Genomic DNA, 16,689 nt, shown 5'->3' on the forward strand with positions numbered 1-16,689 from the left:
TGGGAAACCTCGAGCACACAAGGCTCCCTTCCCCGACCAAGGCATGCCCCACTTCTCCTCTCCTCCTAACCCGGAAGGCCTCTGCTCCCATGCTCCCTCTGAGCCCACTCCACTGCTGCGGGTGGGGATATCTGGATATATCAGTTCTGCCTCCTGGTCAAGGGAGTTTCTCCTGGACCTCACAGCCCACCCATTCCTGCCAGATTTTCCCAGCCCTCCAACAGCCCCCTCTCCATCACTGATCCTGTTGAAAGCATTCCAGTTCTCTGGAGGTTTTCTCCCTGGGTGGCCTGCCAGAGCCCCCAGCATGAAGTGTGAAGCCCCAGCGATGCCCCACGCAGACAGACCCCCAGTGGTGGCCCTGCTCACCTGCACAGGGGGCACGCCATTGTTGCTCTGCCGGAATTCGCCCTCGTCGCCCGCGCTGATCTCCTCGTAGTCATCCAGCATCCGCACTCGCATGCCCGGCTGCAGGGTCTGCTGCACATACTCACCGTAGCCACTAAGGCTGGAGAATTCAGCGCGCTGGCGGAAGGCCCGCCCTTGCCTCCTGGGGGTCGCAACGATGGTGGGGAGTAAAAGGCTGGGGCCTGAAATGCTGGGCTGAAAGATGGACCGGGTCGGCCGGGGTGGCAACGTGCCCTGTTGGCTGAGGTTCCGGGCCCAGCCCATGCTCCGCACCAGCTCCGAGATAAGGTTGCCCACAGCCATACTGAACTCCAGCTCCCGCTGCCCCCGGCTCTTCTCCCGGCCCAAATCCTCCCTCGAGGTTGGGGAGCCTCGATCTCCGGCCCCGTGCTCTGGACTGTTATTCAGCTGATCCAGCAGGGAAGTGACACACAGGTAGCGTTTCACCAGGGAGAAGAGCAGTTTTCCTGGGATCTGGAGGACACAGTCCATGGTGTAACTTCCTCTTCTCCCAGCTCCCACCCCTCTCCTTTCCCTGGACATCAGCCTCTTCAGAAAAAGATAAAGCCCTCATCCCCACACCTGCAGTTCCCAAACTGTGACTGACATAAGAAACACCCAAGGAATGCCTTAAAACACAGAGTCTTGGGTTCTCATCTCAGAGACTCTGAGTGAGGAGGATAATATGAACCTTCATTTTAGTAGGTTCCCCAGGCGGCCCTGGCACTGGTGCAGCCCTGAACCACATTTTCAGAAATCATGCCCTGGCCCTTGTACACAGCCTTTCCCCCACAGCTGCAAGGGTACCTGAGGCAGGTGAATGCCCTCAAAGGCCATGCAATGCTCCTCGGAAGACGTGGTCTCTGCGAACAGTTCCAGCAAAGTATAGCGGCTGTCAAAATCCATGTGCTGCTCGATGCCGTCTTGTTGGCTCAGTGACAGAAGGACGTGAGCCCGACTCCCTGTAATGCACACCGGATCCGGATCTTCTCCTCAATCCCCACTACGCCTCTCCACATCGCCTGTCCCCAAACTGTCTATCCTAGACCCCAGAGGCTTTCAAACTTGTGACTGAGACTCCCAGGAAGAGATACATTTCGCAGTCACCTGACATGAAGGTACACGATGTGAAACTGAAACATACACTTCATCCTGCAAAACTTACACTACTAAGTGCTCTGAGCTGATGTTTAACATTTTAAAAAAATGTTGGTTATAACCCATGAAAGTGATTTCACAACCAAGTAACAAATCTCCAACCAGAACACATAAACTTATTCCCGTTTCTTCTCTGCCTCTGCCCTGAGAACAGACAGCTAAACCAGGTGCTATCATTCTATCCTGTTTCTGCACCTGTGATGGCTTATTAATCTACCTTTTCCCTTTGCAATGAAATTGATGTCTACCAAATACTAGGTGCTCTTACAGAGCTGGGAAACCCCTCCTTTTCCTGTTCTTACTCTTGTGGCCCCATCCTCTCCAGGGGCTCCCTTCTTCCCATGGCTGTCTCTCACCAGCATCGTGGGCTGCCAGGGCCTGCAGCATCTTGCCGGCACTCCGACGGATCTGAGGCTCAGGGTTGCACAGCATGTGCATGAGTAGGTCCAGGGCGCCCGTCTCCCTGAAGACACCGGTGAGGGGCCCGATGCTGGCATAGGCGCTGAGCACGTGGATGGTGTGGAGCACAGCGGCCGTGAGGCTTGAGGTCCCACCTTCTGCCAGCTGCCGGGCAGCCCTGCGCACCAGTGCCCGCACGTCCGCCTCCATCTCTCCCATGGCCACATCGTCCAGACTGCCTGGGTCTCGGGGGAAGCTTGCTGGACCCCCAGCTTTCTCGTGCTGAGGTCCCTTGGATAACGCCCGCTCCCCTAACAGTGTGGGGCAGCTGGCGTAGACCTCGGGGGCCGACAGCCACATAAGGATGTGCTCGGCCTTGCCCTCCTCCACGCCTGCTCTGCCCACTTCCCCACACTTCAGGACACTCCATCGGATCAGGTATTCAGGATGCCCATCCTGTCCAGGCCGCTGTCGAAGGAGCTCTTCGGGATATGCCTGCAGCCGGGGCCCCAAGGGCACCGTGAGGTCCCCAGTGCGCCGTTCTCCCACCATCCTGACTTCCTGGGACACACAGGAGAGAGACAGAGGCACTGTGGGAAAGAGAAAAACCTACGTGAAGGGGGTGGAACCTTGAGGCGCAGACAGGGTGGGGGGTGATTGGTAGGCTGCATGAAATTTGGAGGCCAAAGAGAAAAGGCCAAGGATAGGATGGAATAAATAACCTAAACACACTTTGGGATTTGTAACAAGGAGAACCGAGTGAAAAACAGCGATAGATGGAAATGAAAAGGTTTCCGAAATGGAAGAAATTACAAGAGAGGAAGAGAAGAATAGAAAGCAAGATAAGAAAAAGAGCTGATGGTTAATCAGGACAATTTGGGCAGAACAGGAGGGTGGCTGAGGGGTACAGATCAGGACTTAGAAGGATGACATGGTTGAGCCGGTAGGCCAGCAGCCTGTGAGACAGTGGGGCCAGAACAAGTCAGGAAAGCCAGGATGGGGAAGGGACAGGGAGCATAAATGACAGGTTAAAGCGGGACTGTGGGTATAAAGGGGGGATCAAGGCAGATATTAAGAAGAGAGACTAAAGGAGGCAGATGACTGGATGAGAAAAAGGTATGAGAACACTGGGAAAGGGAGAGGGGACTAGGGATCCAAATGAAATTATGGGAGGAAAAAAACCAAGTCCCACCCTGCCCTTATGCTGTATGTATGGTAAGGGTCTAAGTTAAGTAGATCTAGATGGAGGTAATAATCATGGAGTTGAAGAGTAGGGAATGAGGTCAGGAGACAGTAGAGGTATTAAGAGAGGCTATACAGTACAGATTCAGATACATGGGACTCTGAATTCTGGCTCCTTCACTTCTTATATGCGTACTTTTGGACAAGTCAATCTCTAAGCCTCAGTTTTCTCCTCTGCAAGATAATAATATTTAAACCCAGCTTACAAAATTGTCATAAAAACTTACTAAGATCACATATATAGAGAGTTCAGAACAGCCTCTAGCATACAGTCAGAGTGCTCAGTAAACAGAATCTAATACTACTATTCTTAGCGAGGGAGAAGGTAGGAGCAGTCCCCAGGTAAGTAGAACGCTAATGTGTCAGAATAAAATTATAAGTAGGTGCGGAGTGACGGCTATGTTAGTGATCAGGGAAAGATACGAAGCAGTGTGGAGGCAACAGGGAATGGTGAGGATAAGAAAGGACAGCAAACCCAAATGAAGAAATGGTGATCAGAGCAGGGGTCATGTTGGGGTACAGGGATAGAGGATGAGAGTAGAAGAAAGGCGTGAAGAGGAGGGGAAGACGGGATGTGGTTCTCGAAGCCGGTAGGGGTCCAGAGAGCATGCGGGGGCGGGGGGAGGGGGAGAGGCGCGCAAGACAGGGAGGTAACCAAGTGATGTGCGATGGACAACTGATGAGCGGGATGAATAACACAATCGGAAAGGCCTAAATGGGGGGAGAGGAAGGGCTGGAGAACAGGAGCAATAAACTGAGATGGGGAGGCGAGGTCTTGGTTGCGGGGATGAGACAGCAGGTAGGCGTAGGTGGCAAGTCAGGCCCGAGCTTGCAAGCCAGCAGGGGCGGCGGGGGAGGCCAGCACCCGCCGCGAGAACTGGCTTGGGGGGCGGAGGAGGTGGGGGGGCGCGGTCGGAGGAGGCTGACCGGACCGAGCGAATCTCGGCAAGACCTGGCTCCTGTCGTCAGCGCCACGGAGAGTGGGCAAGGAACCGGGGAAGGGACGGGGCAGGGGCGGGGAGGGCGCAGAACTCTCCTCTCACCTCCCACCTCCCGGCTCGGCCCTCGCTGGGGCCCGGCGCCGGTCCCGCAGTGCTGGCCCCGCCTCCTCCGCGGCTCCCTTCCGGGTCACGCCGCCAGTGCGCGCACGGCCGGGCGGCTACGGGTCCCACCGCGGCCCACAGTCGAGCGCGGCGGCGGCACGGTGCGCCGGCGGAGCATGCGTAGTACCCGCGTCTGGGGGCGCGCTGCCCGCGGAGCCTCGGGGTCGTGGTAGCGTGGCCCGTTTCTCCACAGCCGTAGGCTGCCCTTTCTGTTCCAGTATCGGCTTTGAAGCCCTCCTTGCCCTTTACTGGGTCTGCCTTCGTCTCCCACCGAAACGCACACTCACATCCTAGGGCTGTCCTCTTAGTTTGCTCTAGGTCACGTGGCCATGAGTTTCCCACACCCGAGGCTTTGGATTGGTTGCGTTCTTTTTCCTATTAATTAAAATTGCTTCTCTCTGTGTTGACCTAAGCACCTAGCACAGCTGGGGCTGAAGATAAAGGTCCTAACCATCACCCCCGATGTGTTCCTTAACTGAAATCAGTAGAGTTTAACGGCCCAAAGCACCCATGCGTTTCATTAAACAAGACGCTTGTTTCTCAGCACGTTTGTGTTCATACCTCCCTCCCTCCAATATGGGAAAACAAAAGCAAAGACCCCACAGTCTGTGCACAAAAATGATACATTTATTGAAAGAGTATTTTTTTCTTAATACAAAAGAAAGCTCTGTACATAGGACTGTGACCATGTCCACTATTCCTGGGTCAGCATCCCAGGGGAAGTAGAAACCACTAACATACACACCCCACATTCGCACACACATATTCACTCGGGCACACGCGCGCACACACACACACACATACACACCCCAGAGCCACCAAGGAAGGGAAACACCAAGGGTCGCTGCATGTAAAAATGCCACCTCATCCTTGACGCACGCATGTTCTCCCAAGGCCACGCTCACACAACACACATTATAAGCACTTTGCCTGATTCACTCACTGGGTCTGTCTTTTGTGGGAAGGAGAGGAGGAATTCATCAAGGTCTCCTCCCCAGAGTGAGGGAGAGGGGAGTGAGTGAGTGATGGTGGAGTGAAAACAAAGAGTAGAGAAAAGGGGCTGGGCAGTTGCAGACCTGAGTCCCAAGCTCCCCCACTCTCTGACCCCTGATTTGCCATGCCCCAATCTATAAGCCACCCATAAGTCCCCTGCTATCTTCTGGAGAAGGCCAGAAAGATGGCTTCCATCTTGGCACCCCAAACTGGGGCAAGACAGCAAAGGGGGTTAGAGGTCCGGAGGTTTTCAAACATGTTGGCAAATCATCCCCATGATAATTAGGCTGTGTGTATAAACTTTCCCCACCCCTTCACCTCATCACAGAAGCAGGCTTGTTCCTACTCAAGGCAGACCTAAGGGGTTAATAAAACTCCACCCACCCCCCACTGCCCTGTTTTGAAAAAGCTCCCTCTCTGATACAGGTGGTGAAGGTAGGCTCTGACACAGGGTAAAAGACCCTCCCCCTATGTTGGCCCACCCTCAAGATCTACCCCAAAGGGGGCAGAGGGGGTGGGGCACGGCCCCTGTACAAATTACATAAATACTGAGGTTACACTTAGAAAAATAAAGTCATTTTCTTCAAGGCTTTTTGTCTTAATTTTAAAAAGTTACAGTAGCTGCTCACTCCCTGGGAGAGCTGCCATTTCTGGCTCCCCTAATCCCACACTCAGCCCAAGAGCTGCTCCCATTTCATCTGCCCCCCAATCTTGCCTCTCGCCCCCTCCCAGACCCCACCCTGCTCACTGCAACTTGGGCCCCAGGCAGCTGCAGGCCTGGGGGCGCGCAAGGCTGCAATGCCCATGCGTGTGGCACAAATGAAGTCAGTTGCCTCTGACACCTCCCACCCCCCACCCACATTTGGTCTCCCCCTTCCCTCTCCCTAGCAACAGCTCTGAAGGGCAAAAAGAGGCCCAGAGCTGTGGGTCACCCTCCCCACCCCGTTGGGGCATGGCCTGAGGGCCCCTCCCCCGGTTTTCTCCTGGAAACAACCCAGGACCGGGCAATCTCCCCCCCAACACTGGTGAGCCCCAAGCTCATGGGGTGGCTCTGTCCCCAGAGGCCCAGCCAGTTCCGGGGAGCCTCAGGGCTCCCCAGGGAAGGGGAGCTTGGGCAGGGAGGGGGACGAGAAAAACGCCATAAAAAAAAGTTAAATATTTTAAAAATATATATTTATAGATTTGTTTTCACTTCGTCTCCTCAAATAAAAAGTTCAAAATCAACTTTAAGTAAAGCAGCTGGGAGGAGAGGGGGGAAGACAGGGGAACACGGGTGGTTCCCTCCAAGCCAGCAGCCCCTGGAGTTCCAAAGGGAGTGGCAGGGCAGGGCAGGGCAGGGCAGGACGCCCTGGGAATCTGCTGTGCTGGAGCACAGGCCCCGCTGCTCAGGAGCTGTAGGGGCCACGGGCACGGCTTGAGGGAAGAAGCCCCATCTCCCCAGCTGGCTCCCTGAGGGGCAGGGGGTGGGCTCTTTTGACCCAGCCTGTGGCAGACACAGTGCTGACATGGGGTCAGCAAGGAGACTGGGGAGAGGCCCTCCACCTCGCTGCTTCCTCAGGGGGACACAGTGCCTAGTCCCACAGAGACCTGTGTGTGATGGTGGTGGGGGGCACGGTCCCATCGGGTAAGCTAATACTCATGGCAAACATGGAGCCAAGCTGGCAAGGGGAGTCTGAGGAGGGAGGGCAGCCCCACCGGCAACAAAATGGGAGGCGGAGCTAGAGGGGGGAAGGGGGCGGGAGGCCGGGGTGGAGGGCAGGCTGGCCCATTTCTTTGGCTGGAGTGAGAGGGCTCAGTCCTGTGGCTGCCCACGCTCCTCCCCGCCTCCCTCCTGCGGCCCGTCAACATGTGTGTAAAGAAAACGTGAAAAGGCAACAATAAATAAGTGGTGCCGTCCCTTGGGCCATCTGTCCAGGGCGGCAGGGCGGATCAGTCACTCTTGGTGCTGTGGGCGGCATCCAGGTTCACCACCTGTAATTCGGTGAGGTTGCTGCTGCTCCCGGCCTGCTGCCCTATCACAGCCATCTGGAGGGAAGGGGGTATGTAAGGAGGAGGTGGGGGGCTGGAACTGACCAGCCAGCTCAGGCTGCCCCCTGCCTGCCTGCCCACCTGCCCACCACCCAGACCTGACCAGGAAAATGGATAGGCCTCCCGGCTAAGGATCTTGGCTTGGACCACCCAGTAATGAAATCCCCCAAGTCAAGATAAAGAAGAGGCTGGCTGGCTGGCTGGAATGAAAGGTGCCCCCACCTACCTGGTGAAGCTGAACTGCAGAAACTGGTATCTGCACTGTCCCAGATGGTGCTGTGAGGAACACCTGGGGGACGCCACCTGCATGAGATAACCACAGGAGAGACTCAAATCACTTGCTCAAGAGAAACTTCCAGATTCTGGAGGTGTGATGATAAGTGCACAAGTTGACTGGGTGAATCTCAGATGTAAGTGCCCAAGGGTGAGTGTCCAAATGTGTCAAGTGTGCATGTGAGTGTGGGTGTTCGAGGGTGTGTGGAAGCATCTATGTGTGTGTACATATAGGTATATGTGTGAGCATCTGGTTTGGGTATGTCTGAGTGTGTGCATGTGAGTTGAGGGGAGGCATGTGAGTGTGTGTGTGAGGGAGGAAATGGTCCTCCTTTCTGCAGCCCTGCCCCTGACTCACCTTGCTCCTGGACCTGGCTGTGGGACACCTGCATGGTGGATGGCGCCTGGGAGAAGGCATTGAGCACAGTGAGGCTGCCATCAGCCAGGCCCGAGGTGGGCGCATACATCACCGCATGGGGGCTGGGGTACATCATGTGGCCGCCCACAGTTGTGGGCACAGATGACGTCATGATGGTGGCAGGCAACGTCACTGGCAAACACAGACACACGTCAGGGAGGTCGGGACTGGTGCTGATTGAGAGCCCCCATCCCACCCCCAGGAACTCCAGGCCTCCAGAGCCCTCCTGCCATTGCCCAGGTCGAAACCTAGACAAAGCTCCTTCCTCTGTTCCCTGTCATCAACTGAGAAAAGCCTTATTTTTTTCTTGAACACACCGCACCAACCTTTCAATGTATCCTATCACACCGCGCTATTCGATTATCTATCTGCTTTGTTCCAAGACCCCAAGGCCCTGGGAAAACAAAGATTACAATGACTGACCCAAGCCAAGGAGACTCAGATACTCTTCTCTGAGAGAGAGCCTACATCCCATTTCTCATTTGTTCTTCTCCTCCCTCTTCCTCAACATGCGGCTAACAGAACCAGCTTTTAAACAAGCACTTCTCCAACGTTAATGTGCGTACAGTCACTGGGGGATCTTGTTAAAAGTGCAGATTCTGATTCAATAGGTTTGGGGTGAGGCTTGAGAGTCTGCATTTCTATCAAGCTCCCACATGATGCTGGTCCTCCTTCCACAGACCACACTTTGTGTAACAGGGTTGTGATTAACAAGAACTTCAAAGTAATTTTATTTTGAAAATGTCTCATTTCTTTTTTTTTTCTTTTTTTCCCCCATCATTTCTAAAATGACTAGAGACATGGAGGGGACTTATGATTACTCAAAAGCTAGGATACCCTCCCACAAGGAGACAACTGCTCTGTAAATCCTTCCTGGCAATTGAGCAAATGTGTGTCTGTGGGAAAGGAACTTCTTTCAGGGCCTCAGGCTTTTCACCTGAGTGCGAAGGAGAGTGGCCTCAATGGTCCCCAATTTCTTCCTGAAATCCACAGCCCCACTGCAGGGCGGGATTCAAAACTAGCCATCCTCACCTGACTTTCTCATAAGGATTAGGGAAAGGGTTAACCCAAAAGCCTCAGTCTCCACATTAAGAAATATGCTGACCTTAGTTACAGGATGGATAACCTGGGCACCTGCTGCTAGGTCTCATGAATGGAGGGCAGGGAGGTGACAGAGTTTCAAGCTATACCTGTCCCGCTGGAGGAGGTCTGCGTGAGGTCTGTGCTGCTGTCGCGAGAGGGAGACGCTTGCTGTGGGGCCTGGTGCACCTGAATGGCCTGCACTGGGACCTGCTGGGCCACTGCCCCACCTAGAAGACACAAAGACTTACTCGTGCTCTGTCCTACCCACCACCACTTTCACCAAGCTCCCTCAAACACCCCCAGGCCCAGGGGCTGCCATTCTATCCCCAGCTCCCATTACTATCCTTCCTGAGAGCCAAAGAGGCCCCTGAGGTCCAGAATCTTATCTCCATGGGGTTCCATACTCTGTTCTTGCCCTTCCCTCTTTCCCCTGCCCCAGAACCTGCCTCTACCCTCTTTGGTTGACACAGGAGCAGGCACCCATCCATCAAGGACACAATGTGCCTTCCAGTCAAGGTAGGGAAGTGGTAGAATGTCTCCTGTCCCTGTGGCAGTGGGGGCACAGGGCTGGGCTTGCTAGGCAAGGCCCGAGTGTATGGTGGAAATTTACTGACAAGGACAGTTCAAGTCCCAGGGGGTAAGGGCATGCCTACCAATGGGACATAAGAGGCTTCTCTCAGGCTCTGGCCCCTGTCCATCCTCCTTCTGAGTAAGAAAAGACATTCTCCTTGCACCAGCCCTAAACCCACTCTTAGAATGCTCGGTTTGCCCCTTGTGACTCACCGGGCATGAGGGTGAAGCTGGTAGGCAGCTGCATGAGGCCTCCGGAGGAAACGGGGCCACTGCCTGTACTCTTCAGCACAGTCCCGTTGGCACTGCTGACAGCGCTGGGGCTGACGCTAGCAGACACTGGTGCCAGGTAGTTGGTGATGGGAAAGGAGGGGCCGCTGCTGACTTGCATGGTGGTAGAGGTGCTGGGTGCTGTCTGGATGGTGGAGGTGGTACCCGGCAGGTTGGTGACGGTAAACGCCGGCTTCAGTGTATCCTACACCCAGAGTAAAGATGGAGTGGTGAGCCTCTCCCAGATCCTGCTTCTGAGATAGGTTTCTCAGTTTTTCAGGGAACTTAGGGTTTGAGAGCGATCTTGAGGGGTCTGGCAATGAAGCACCAAAGACTTTATTCATTCAGCAAAATATCCTGGGAATAAACTAACCCTACCACTAAAATATTGGAGAGTCTAGAACACGGACTCTCCCCTCAGGGAAGCTTTGTTCTTATAAGAAGGAGAAAGCCACGAGCTGAGAACCAAGCCCAGAGAACTGAGGGGGGTTCAGATCCTGGAGGTGGGTCAGCGCCGGACGTCGGCGAAGCAGTGGAGCTCGAAGCCCCTGATTGGCGGAGGCGTTGCTAAGGCAAACAGTGCCGCTTGCTCCGATTGGCCAGTTCGTGAAGGGCCACCCGGAAGGTGGAGCTCCCGAGAGCAGTAAGAGGAGGAAGCCCCGCCCCCTCTCCTTACCGGGAAAAGGAAGGGGGAGGCGTAACCAGGGCCGGCATCCCTAACAGCCGAGTGAATACACTCTCTAACGTGCGCAGGCCCGGACGTCCTGAAGGGGCAGGCGGCTGGCTAGTAAGGTAGTCTCCAGCGTAGCCAATCAGCCGGCCTGCTGACAGTGCTGGTGGCTTCCCAGGACCCTGGAACCCATAAATGCTCCCTTCCTATTCCCGGGCGACCCAGTCAGCCAGGAGGGCAGGGCTAAACGACGCCCCCGCCCCCAGCAGGGAGACAGCTGGCGGGAGGAATGCAAGAGCCCTGCCAGGCAGGCGGGCTGCAGGCGGGAGGCCGGCGTGGAGCCGGAGCCGGCCTTATATGGGCACGGAGGCCGCCCGCTTATCTAGGGGGCCGGCCTCCTGTCAGGATAGCAAGGATGGACACCTGTACCCTAAGATGCGGGGCACTAACCCGGCTCCACTCCACATCAGTAGGCACCTATCCACCTGTCCAGGCTAAGAGAGAAAGACCCCTTCTTCCCCTCTCTGCTGGTCAGGTCCCTCCCCTTCCTTCCCCTCAGACAGGAGACCCAAACACACCTTGGTCTCCCCACTGCTGTCGGACTCCGACACCTGGTAGGTGAGGTCTGTCTCTTCAAAGCCGGTGGCACTCATTCTCTGGTCTGTGGTGGGGTCTGAGCGGGGTGGAGAGTCTGGCGAGTTGAGGCAGGTCTGAATCAGTGCCTTGCCAGTCTCACTGGTGATCATGGGCTGCAGTTTGCGGGTGGCAAAGGTATACACATGGCCTGTCTCACTGGCCACCAGCAACAGCACCTGTGTCCCTGTCAGCGTGGACAGCTCATAGGCCTGAGGGTAGGGGGGAGGAGATGGGTAGAACAGCAAAATGTTTAATTGCTACCTTCCTTGGCTAGTAGGAAAAAGGGAAGTACACAGTGATCTCAAGCTCCCACTCCCATAATGACCTTCCTCTCCAGTGACTCTAAGGGGGTCCTGTCTGAAGGTTAGCTGAAGAGTAGAAGAAAAACCCATGCCCCTCCTTTGAGGAACAGCCCCACTGACCAGCAGATACCCCAAGCAAATAGTCACAGCTCCTGGTGACAGAGCATATAACCTCAGCAGACACAGAGTGGCCCAGGGAGCTGCTCCTCACTACAGCTTGGTGCCAGAGCCTCACGAAGAGATGGCTCCCAACACCTCCTTACCATCACAGGGACCAGGATGAAGTCACTACTACACTGAGTGTCACATATATGTCAGGGATAAGGAGCCACCTAAACTCTAAATGTCCCATATTTCTTTCCAGAAACTGCACAGGCACTAACCTGTTGCCATTTTGTCCTGCTCTATAGAACTCTGCTCCCTCTTTTCACTTTCTTTGTCTCAATGCAACAGTGTCTGGAGTGATGGGAGATGGCAGCTAGATTAGCAACTACTACCCTGCCATAATACCGACTCGATGGACATGAGTTTGAGCAAGCTACGGGAGCTGGTGATAGACAGGGAAGCCTGGTGTGCTGCAGTCCATGGGGTCACAAAGAGTCAGACAGTAACTGAGCAACTGAATTGACCCTGCCATAAAGCCAGGGAGGGGCCTTCAAGGATGGCCCCATAGGTGGCATCCTCACTCCCAATAAAGTTCCACAACCCACTGGAAGCAGCCTTGGTTTCTATATGGGATGGATATAAACACCGGCCAATGTTTCCAGAGTTCGAGCTTCTTGTTTCCCAGTTTCTCTGCTTCCATTCCTTCCCATATCATCTATAGCCCAAAGATGACTCCTTTCCTCATTCTTTTCACTGGATAATCAGCTAGAAGAGGAGGCATTGCTAGGTACCTCTGCAAACCTTCTCCCCAAACTCAGTGCACCGATTTTTCCCTAGGGCTGGAAATCCCACTTATCCCAAGGGCAAATGGTTCTGAGGCCTGTCCTGCAGGGAATGTGCAGGCTTCCAGTGGATGCATGAAGACTCATGGCCATCGCAGGACTTGGTTTCTGATGCTCAGGGTAGCATCCGTTTTCCTGCCCTGCTCCCTTAACTGGGGCTCTTGAGCCCCATTCGGTCATCAGCCCTGCCCGTCTTTCCAACCAACACCACTCTAGCGATGCCCACCTTCCTTCCACACATGTTCGCTCATTGTTGTTACACAGCTCCAGCCTCCTCGACCCCATACCTTCTTATCTGTTCCCTGCTTTTCCGGCGCCTTCCCCGGAACACCAGAGAGCACTGGACCTACTGACCCCCCGGCCTCATTTACCACCTCCCCGGGAGCCCCGCAGCCTCCCATCACCACTCTTCACTCCTCCGCTCTGCAAGGGCCGTGTTCCTCTCTCGCGCCCGTCACTCCCACCTCGGCGCCTTTCCTCTCTTTTCCGGACATTCGCGGCATCTCCCCTCTCCCCACATTTCCCTGGCGGCCCCTCCCCTTTCACCCTCCCGGGGCAACAGTCAACCCCTCCCACACACCTCCTGCGGACTCGCCGCCTCTCACCTCCGCCTCGGCTCTGCCTTCCTCCCGGGCTCCCCTTACGCGTCCCCACCCTCCCGGGCTCCCGTTGGCCGGCCAGCCTCCCAGCCCGGTACCTTCTTCATGATGCCCGTCTTCCTCTTGCTGAAGGTCGTGTAGCGCCGCAGCTTGTTGTCGATGAACTCCATCTTGATCTTCACGCGGCCCCGAGTCTTCTTACCCGGCTTGGCCCCGCTCACCGCGCCGCTCACCGGCCCGTAGCCCCCCGTGGCCGCCGCCGCCGCCTCGGGCCCACCGACCACCACACCGAGCTCCATCTCGCTCAGGCTCCGCTTCAGGCCGCGCCGCTCGGCGCCCAGCTCCTCCTCTTCGCCCGACTCCGAGTCACCCTCGCTGCCGCTGTAGAGGGCCCCTGCGGTGGGCGCCGGAGTGGTTGTCGCTGCTGCTGCAGCCTCCCGCTCAAGGCGGCCCGGCCCGAGCCCCGCGCCGTTCCCGGGGACCCGGCCCCCGTTAGCCCCTCGAGTCCCGCCGCCTCCACCGCCCGGCCGCCCCGTCGGCGTCCGGTTCAGGCTGCCCCCCAGGGCTGAGCCCCGGCCCAGCGCCGCCGCGGCCCCAGCTTGGCTCGGTAACATGGCGCTCAATGCAGGAGGGCGGACGGGCAGTCAGCGAGGAATCGGAGCCGCCGCCGCCGCCGCCATCGGCTTCCCGGCTCAACCCGGTGCTCCCGCTGCTGCTAATGCCGCTATCGCTGCCGCCGCTACCGCTGCGAACCCGGGGCCCCTGCACGCCCGGGCCGACCTGGGCCCTCACTTTCCTGCCCCTGTGGCCCGGGTTGCCCCAGGCCGCGCGGAGCGCCCCCTGTCCGTACGCTAGGGCGGCGCGCCCGGCGGCCGTCAGCGTCCCCCGGGGGGCAGGGGCTGCCGGCCGCGGCCGAGACGGCGGGTGGAGGGGGCCGGGACCACGCGCTGGCGGCGAGGGATCCCCCGACCCTTCCCCCCATATAAAGAGATACAATGTTTCCTTTTATGGCGAGGCCGCTCCTTATATGGTGAGCCCCTGCACCCCCGCCCCATTGGTCCGCGGTTCCGGCACCTCCGCTCCCCATTGGCCCACAGGGGGCGCTTATTTGCATAGACATACCGAACTCGCTGCTGTCATCCCGCGTCAGACGGCGACTCCAAAAGGGGAGGAGCCGACGCCTCTTAAAGGAACAGGAGAGGAGGTACGACTCCGCCCCCTGGCCAGAGAATGGTAGAAAGAATTGGGAGGAACCTGCAGAGAGGAAGCCTGGAAGAGCACTGGGGCGCAGTCTTGCGGAGGAGAGGGAGCCGCACTGGGAACTCGGCGCTGCAAGGGCTGGAAGCCAACACTGGGATAGTCCCTGAGTGGATTGTGCGGATTGCAGTAAATTATATGCAGCCCAAATTTCCAGGGAATACAGGGATTAGAGCACTTCCCCAAGCCTTCCTGAGGGAGTCAACGTTACTGGCCGAGCAGAGGAGGCTTGGGTCCCCGCTGTCCAGACTTGTTGCGCCGCGCGGCCTCTCGGCTCCACCAATTCCCCTCCCCCCAACCACTTCCTTTCCCTTTCCCTCTCTTTTCAAGGCGACGCCACTTTCCCACCAGGACGGCTCCCCTGTCCTCATTCATCATTCTCTATACTGGTTGCGGGGGGCGGGGATCTTTGGCAGACGTACATCTGGAAAAGACCCGGGGAGACAGTCGGCCTCCCGGTCGCCAATGGGGGCAGGGAGGAGAGATGAAGATCTGTGAAGACTTCCAGCTGCGGGCTGGACTGGGGGAGGGGGTGGTCCCAGGGATAAAGCCCACCCCCAGCCAGTGCAGAGGCCTGGGAAAAAGTGTAGCGGAGCATAAAGTTTAAGTAAGCCAAGTGCACACACGCGCGCCACACACACACACACACAGCAACACACACACACACCCTTCTCTTAAAAACCAAGTAAAGCCCATAGAAGGGGGCTGGGGGGAGTTAGACTGGAGTGCTGCAAAACCCAGGTTTACAGTGTGGGTCTGGTTCTTAGCTACAAGGCAGTGAAAGTAGCTTGAACTTCACTATTACAGAAATTATTAAAATCTGAAAGCTGCCTCTTCCTAGCCCTGCGCCTGGAAACAAGTGTTTGACCTCTCCAAACTCCACATGACTTCACTGTTGGTACCCATCCCTCAAAGTTCTTAATAAAGATTAGATGAGATACAGATTAAAGTGCAGTAGTGGTCCAAGTGGTGAGGTAATCACCTTATGTTTAAGGGGATGGGAGAGAGTGATGATTCCCACTGTAAATTACTGTAAAGATTAAATAAAGCAGTCGGTGGTGAATTAAGTGGTAGTGATAGGTATATTTAGTATACTGCAATTTAGTATACTGCAGCCAGCATGTAAATGATTATTAATTTAATGGGTCTCACAAAAAAAACAAGAGTAAATATTATGGTGTAAAACTTCTCTTTGTATTATTTTTAGTTTGAACAATATAAAGTTGCCATTTTATAGGTCAAGGGTAGGATACTGCCGATTTCATACGGTTCAATGTGTGTGTACTAGATAACAATGTCAACTGCATATCTTACTGTGAATTGCAATCCAAGACTTTGAAAAATACTGAAATTAAGTATGTTCAAGATTTGTGAGATATCATGTATATATATATATATATACATACATGCACAAATATAACTAAAAACACGGCTTTTTCATCAAACCCCTAAATACAGGAATTAAGAGCCCTCCTCATCCCCCTTTCCTAATAGTTTTTTAAGGAGTTTTTTTCCTCTTTTCCTAATTTACTCCACACAACAGGTAGTTAAACATATGGAATGTGTAAGCTCAAGAGGAAGAACAGGTCAAATAGATAAATAGGTTCCAGACGGGTTTCAGGGGCCACAAATGGTTGCTTGGGGTTTGTCTGAGTCTTACCACAGCTGTCGGGATCTAAATACTTTTCTGTTTGAGACGCCTAGTTTAGACACACAAAGGGTGGACAGCCCACTCGGCAGAGAACCACAGCTGCCTGCCACGTCCACAGGGAAGGGGGTCCACAATGAGCATACTCGGCTTCCCTTCACAGAGGTTTATGGGTCTCCCATTTCACCCAACCCCTGTGTCAGTCCCACCACCAGTATTAGCGCCACAGCTCCTTCGCCAGCTTACCATGGCTTCATCTTCATGACCCTTTGTAACCAGAGCTGGGGGTGGGGGGGCAAGGGGAAGGAGGAGGGTAGACCTCCACCCATACTACATTACTGCAGGTTCAGGAAACAAAACTGTTGATTGTTGGATAAAGTTAAAGTGAAAACTGGATCAGGGACCTTCCTGGTGGTCCAGTGGCTAAGATGCCACACTCCCTGTGCAGGGGGCCTGGGTTTGATCCCTGGTCAGGGAACTAGATACCACCTGCTGCAAAGAAGATCGAATATCCTGCCTACTGCAACTGAGAACTGGTGCAGCCAAATTAAAAAAAGGCAAACACAATGATTAAAACAAAAAAAAATGGTTCATAGGTGTGTTTTATTTCGACCACAGAATATTTTCAAATCAGGGTATTTTACATAAAAATCTGAATATACAGCCTTTCTCAAAAAATTGGAAT

The 16,689-nt window shown here is 55.1% G+C and overlaps 2 protein-coding genes across 9 annotated transcripts in view; both read right to left on the reverse strand.

Annotated features, from left to right (window-relative positions):
• CUL9 (cullin 9) overlaps positions 1-4,760 on the reverse strand; it is a 38,107-nt gene extending 33,347 nt beyond the window's left edge. For 7 of the 8 annotated variants that reach the window (XM_025269522.3, XM_025269519.3, XM_045162979.1 and 4 more), the window contains exons 1-4: positions 4,251-4,760; positions 1,923-2,555; positions 1,216-1,370; positions 370-882 (exon numbers count right to left, since the gene is read on the reverse strand). In XM_025269522.3, coding sequence (XP_025125307.3) covers positions 370-882; positions 1,216-1,370; positions 1,923-2,517 — 1,263 coding nt within the window. In that variant the 5' untranslated portion in view covers positions 2,518-2,555; positions 4,251-4,760. The remainder of the gene's footprint in view (positions 1-369; positions 883-1,215; positions 1,371-1,922; positions 2,556-4,250) is intronic. The other variant, XM_044929801.2, reaches the window with a different exon arrangement.
• Positions 4,761-4,915: 155 nt separating this feature from the next.
• Positions 4,916-14,123, reverse strand: SRF (serum response factor). Its single transcript, XM_006069245.3, has 7 exons — positions 13,198-14,123; positions 11,194-11,460; positions 9,889-10,150; positions 9,213-9,332; positions 7,963-8,154; positions 7,558-7,634; positions 4,916-7,328 (listed from the first exon to the last, which is right to left on the reverse strand). The coding sequence occupies exons 1-7, from the start codon at positions 13,711-13,713 to the stop codon at positions 7,233-7,235; spliced, it is 1,530 nt and encodes a 509-aa protein (XP_006069307.1). The 5' UTR covers positions 13,714-14,123; the 3' UTR covers positions 4,916-7,232.
• Positions 14,124-16,689: the final 2,566 nt, after the last annotated feature.

Source organism: Bubalus bubalis, chromosome 2, assembly GCF_019923935.1.
Source record: "Bubalus bubalis isolate 160015118507 breed Murrah chromosome 2, NDDB_SH_1, whole genome shotgun sequence".
Classification (NCBI taxonomy): Eukaryota; Metazoa; Chordata; class Mammalia; order Artiodactyla; family Bovidae; genus Bubalus; species Bubalus bubalis.

What these genes read in the sequence shown, in the direction of transcription:
- SRF (XM_006069245.3), bottom strand. Translation starts at nt 13,713, where the DNA reads ATGTTACCGAGCCAAGCTGGGGCCGCGGCGGCGCTGGGCCGGGGCTCA. An exon ending in AGACGGGCATCATGAAGAAG is followed by an intron (nt 11,461 to 13,197) that starts GTACCGGGCTGG and finishes CCCTACCCTCAG; the next exon opens with GCCTATGAGCTGTCCACGCT. An exon ending in CTGCAGTTCAGCTTCACCAG is followed by an intron (nt 7,329 to 7,557) that starts GTAGGTGGGGGC and finishes CCTTCCCTCCAG; the next exon opens with ATGGCTGTGATAGGGCAGCA.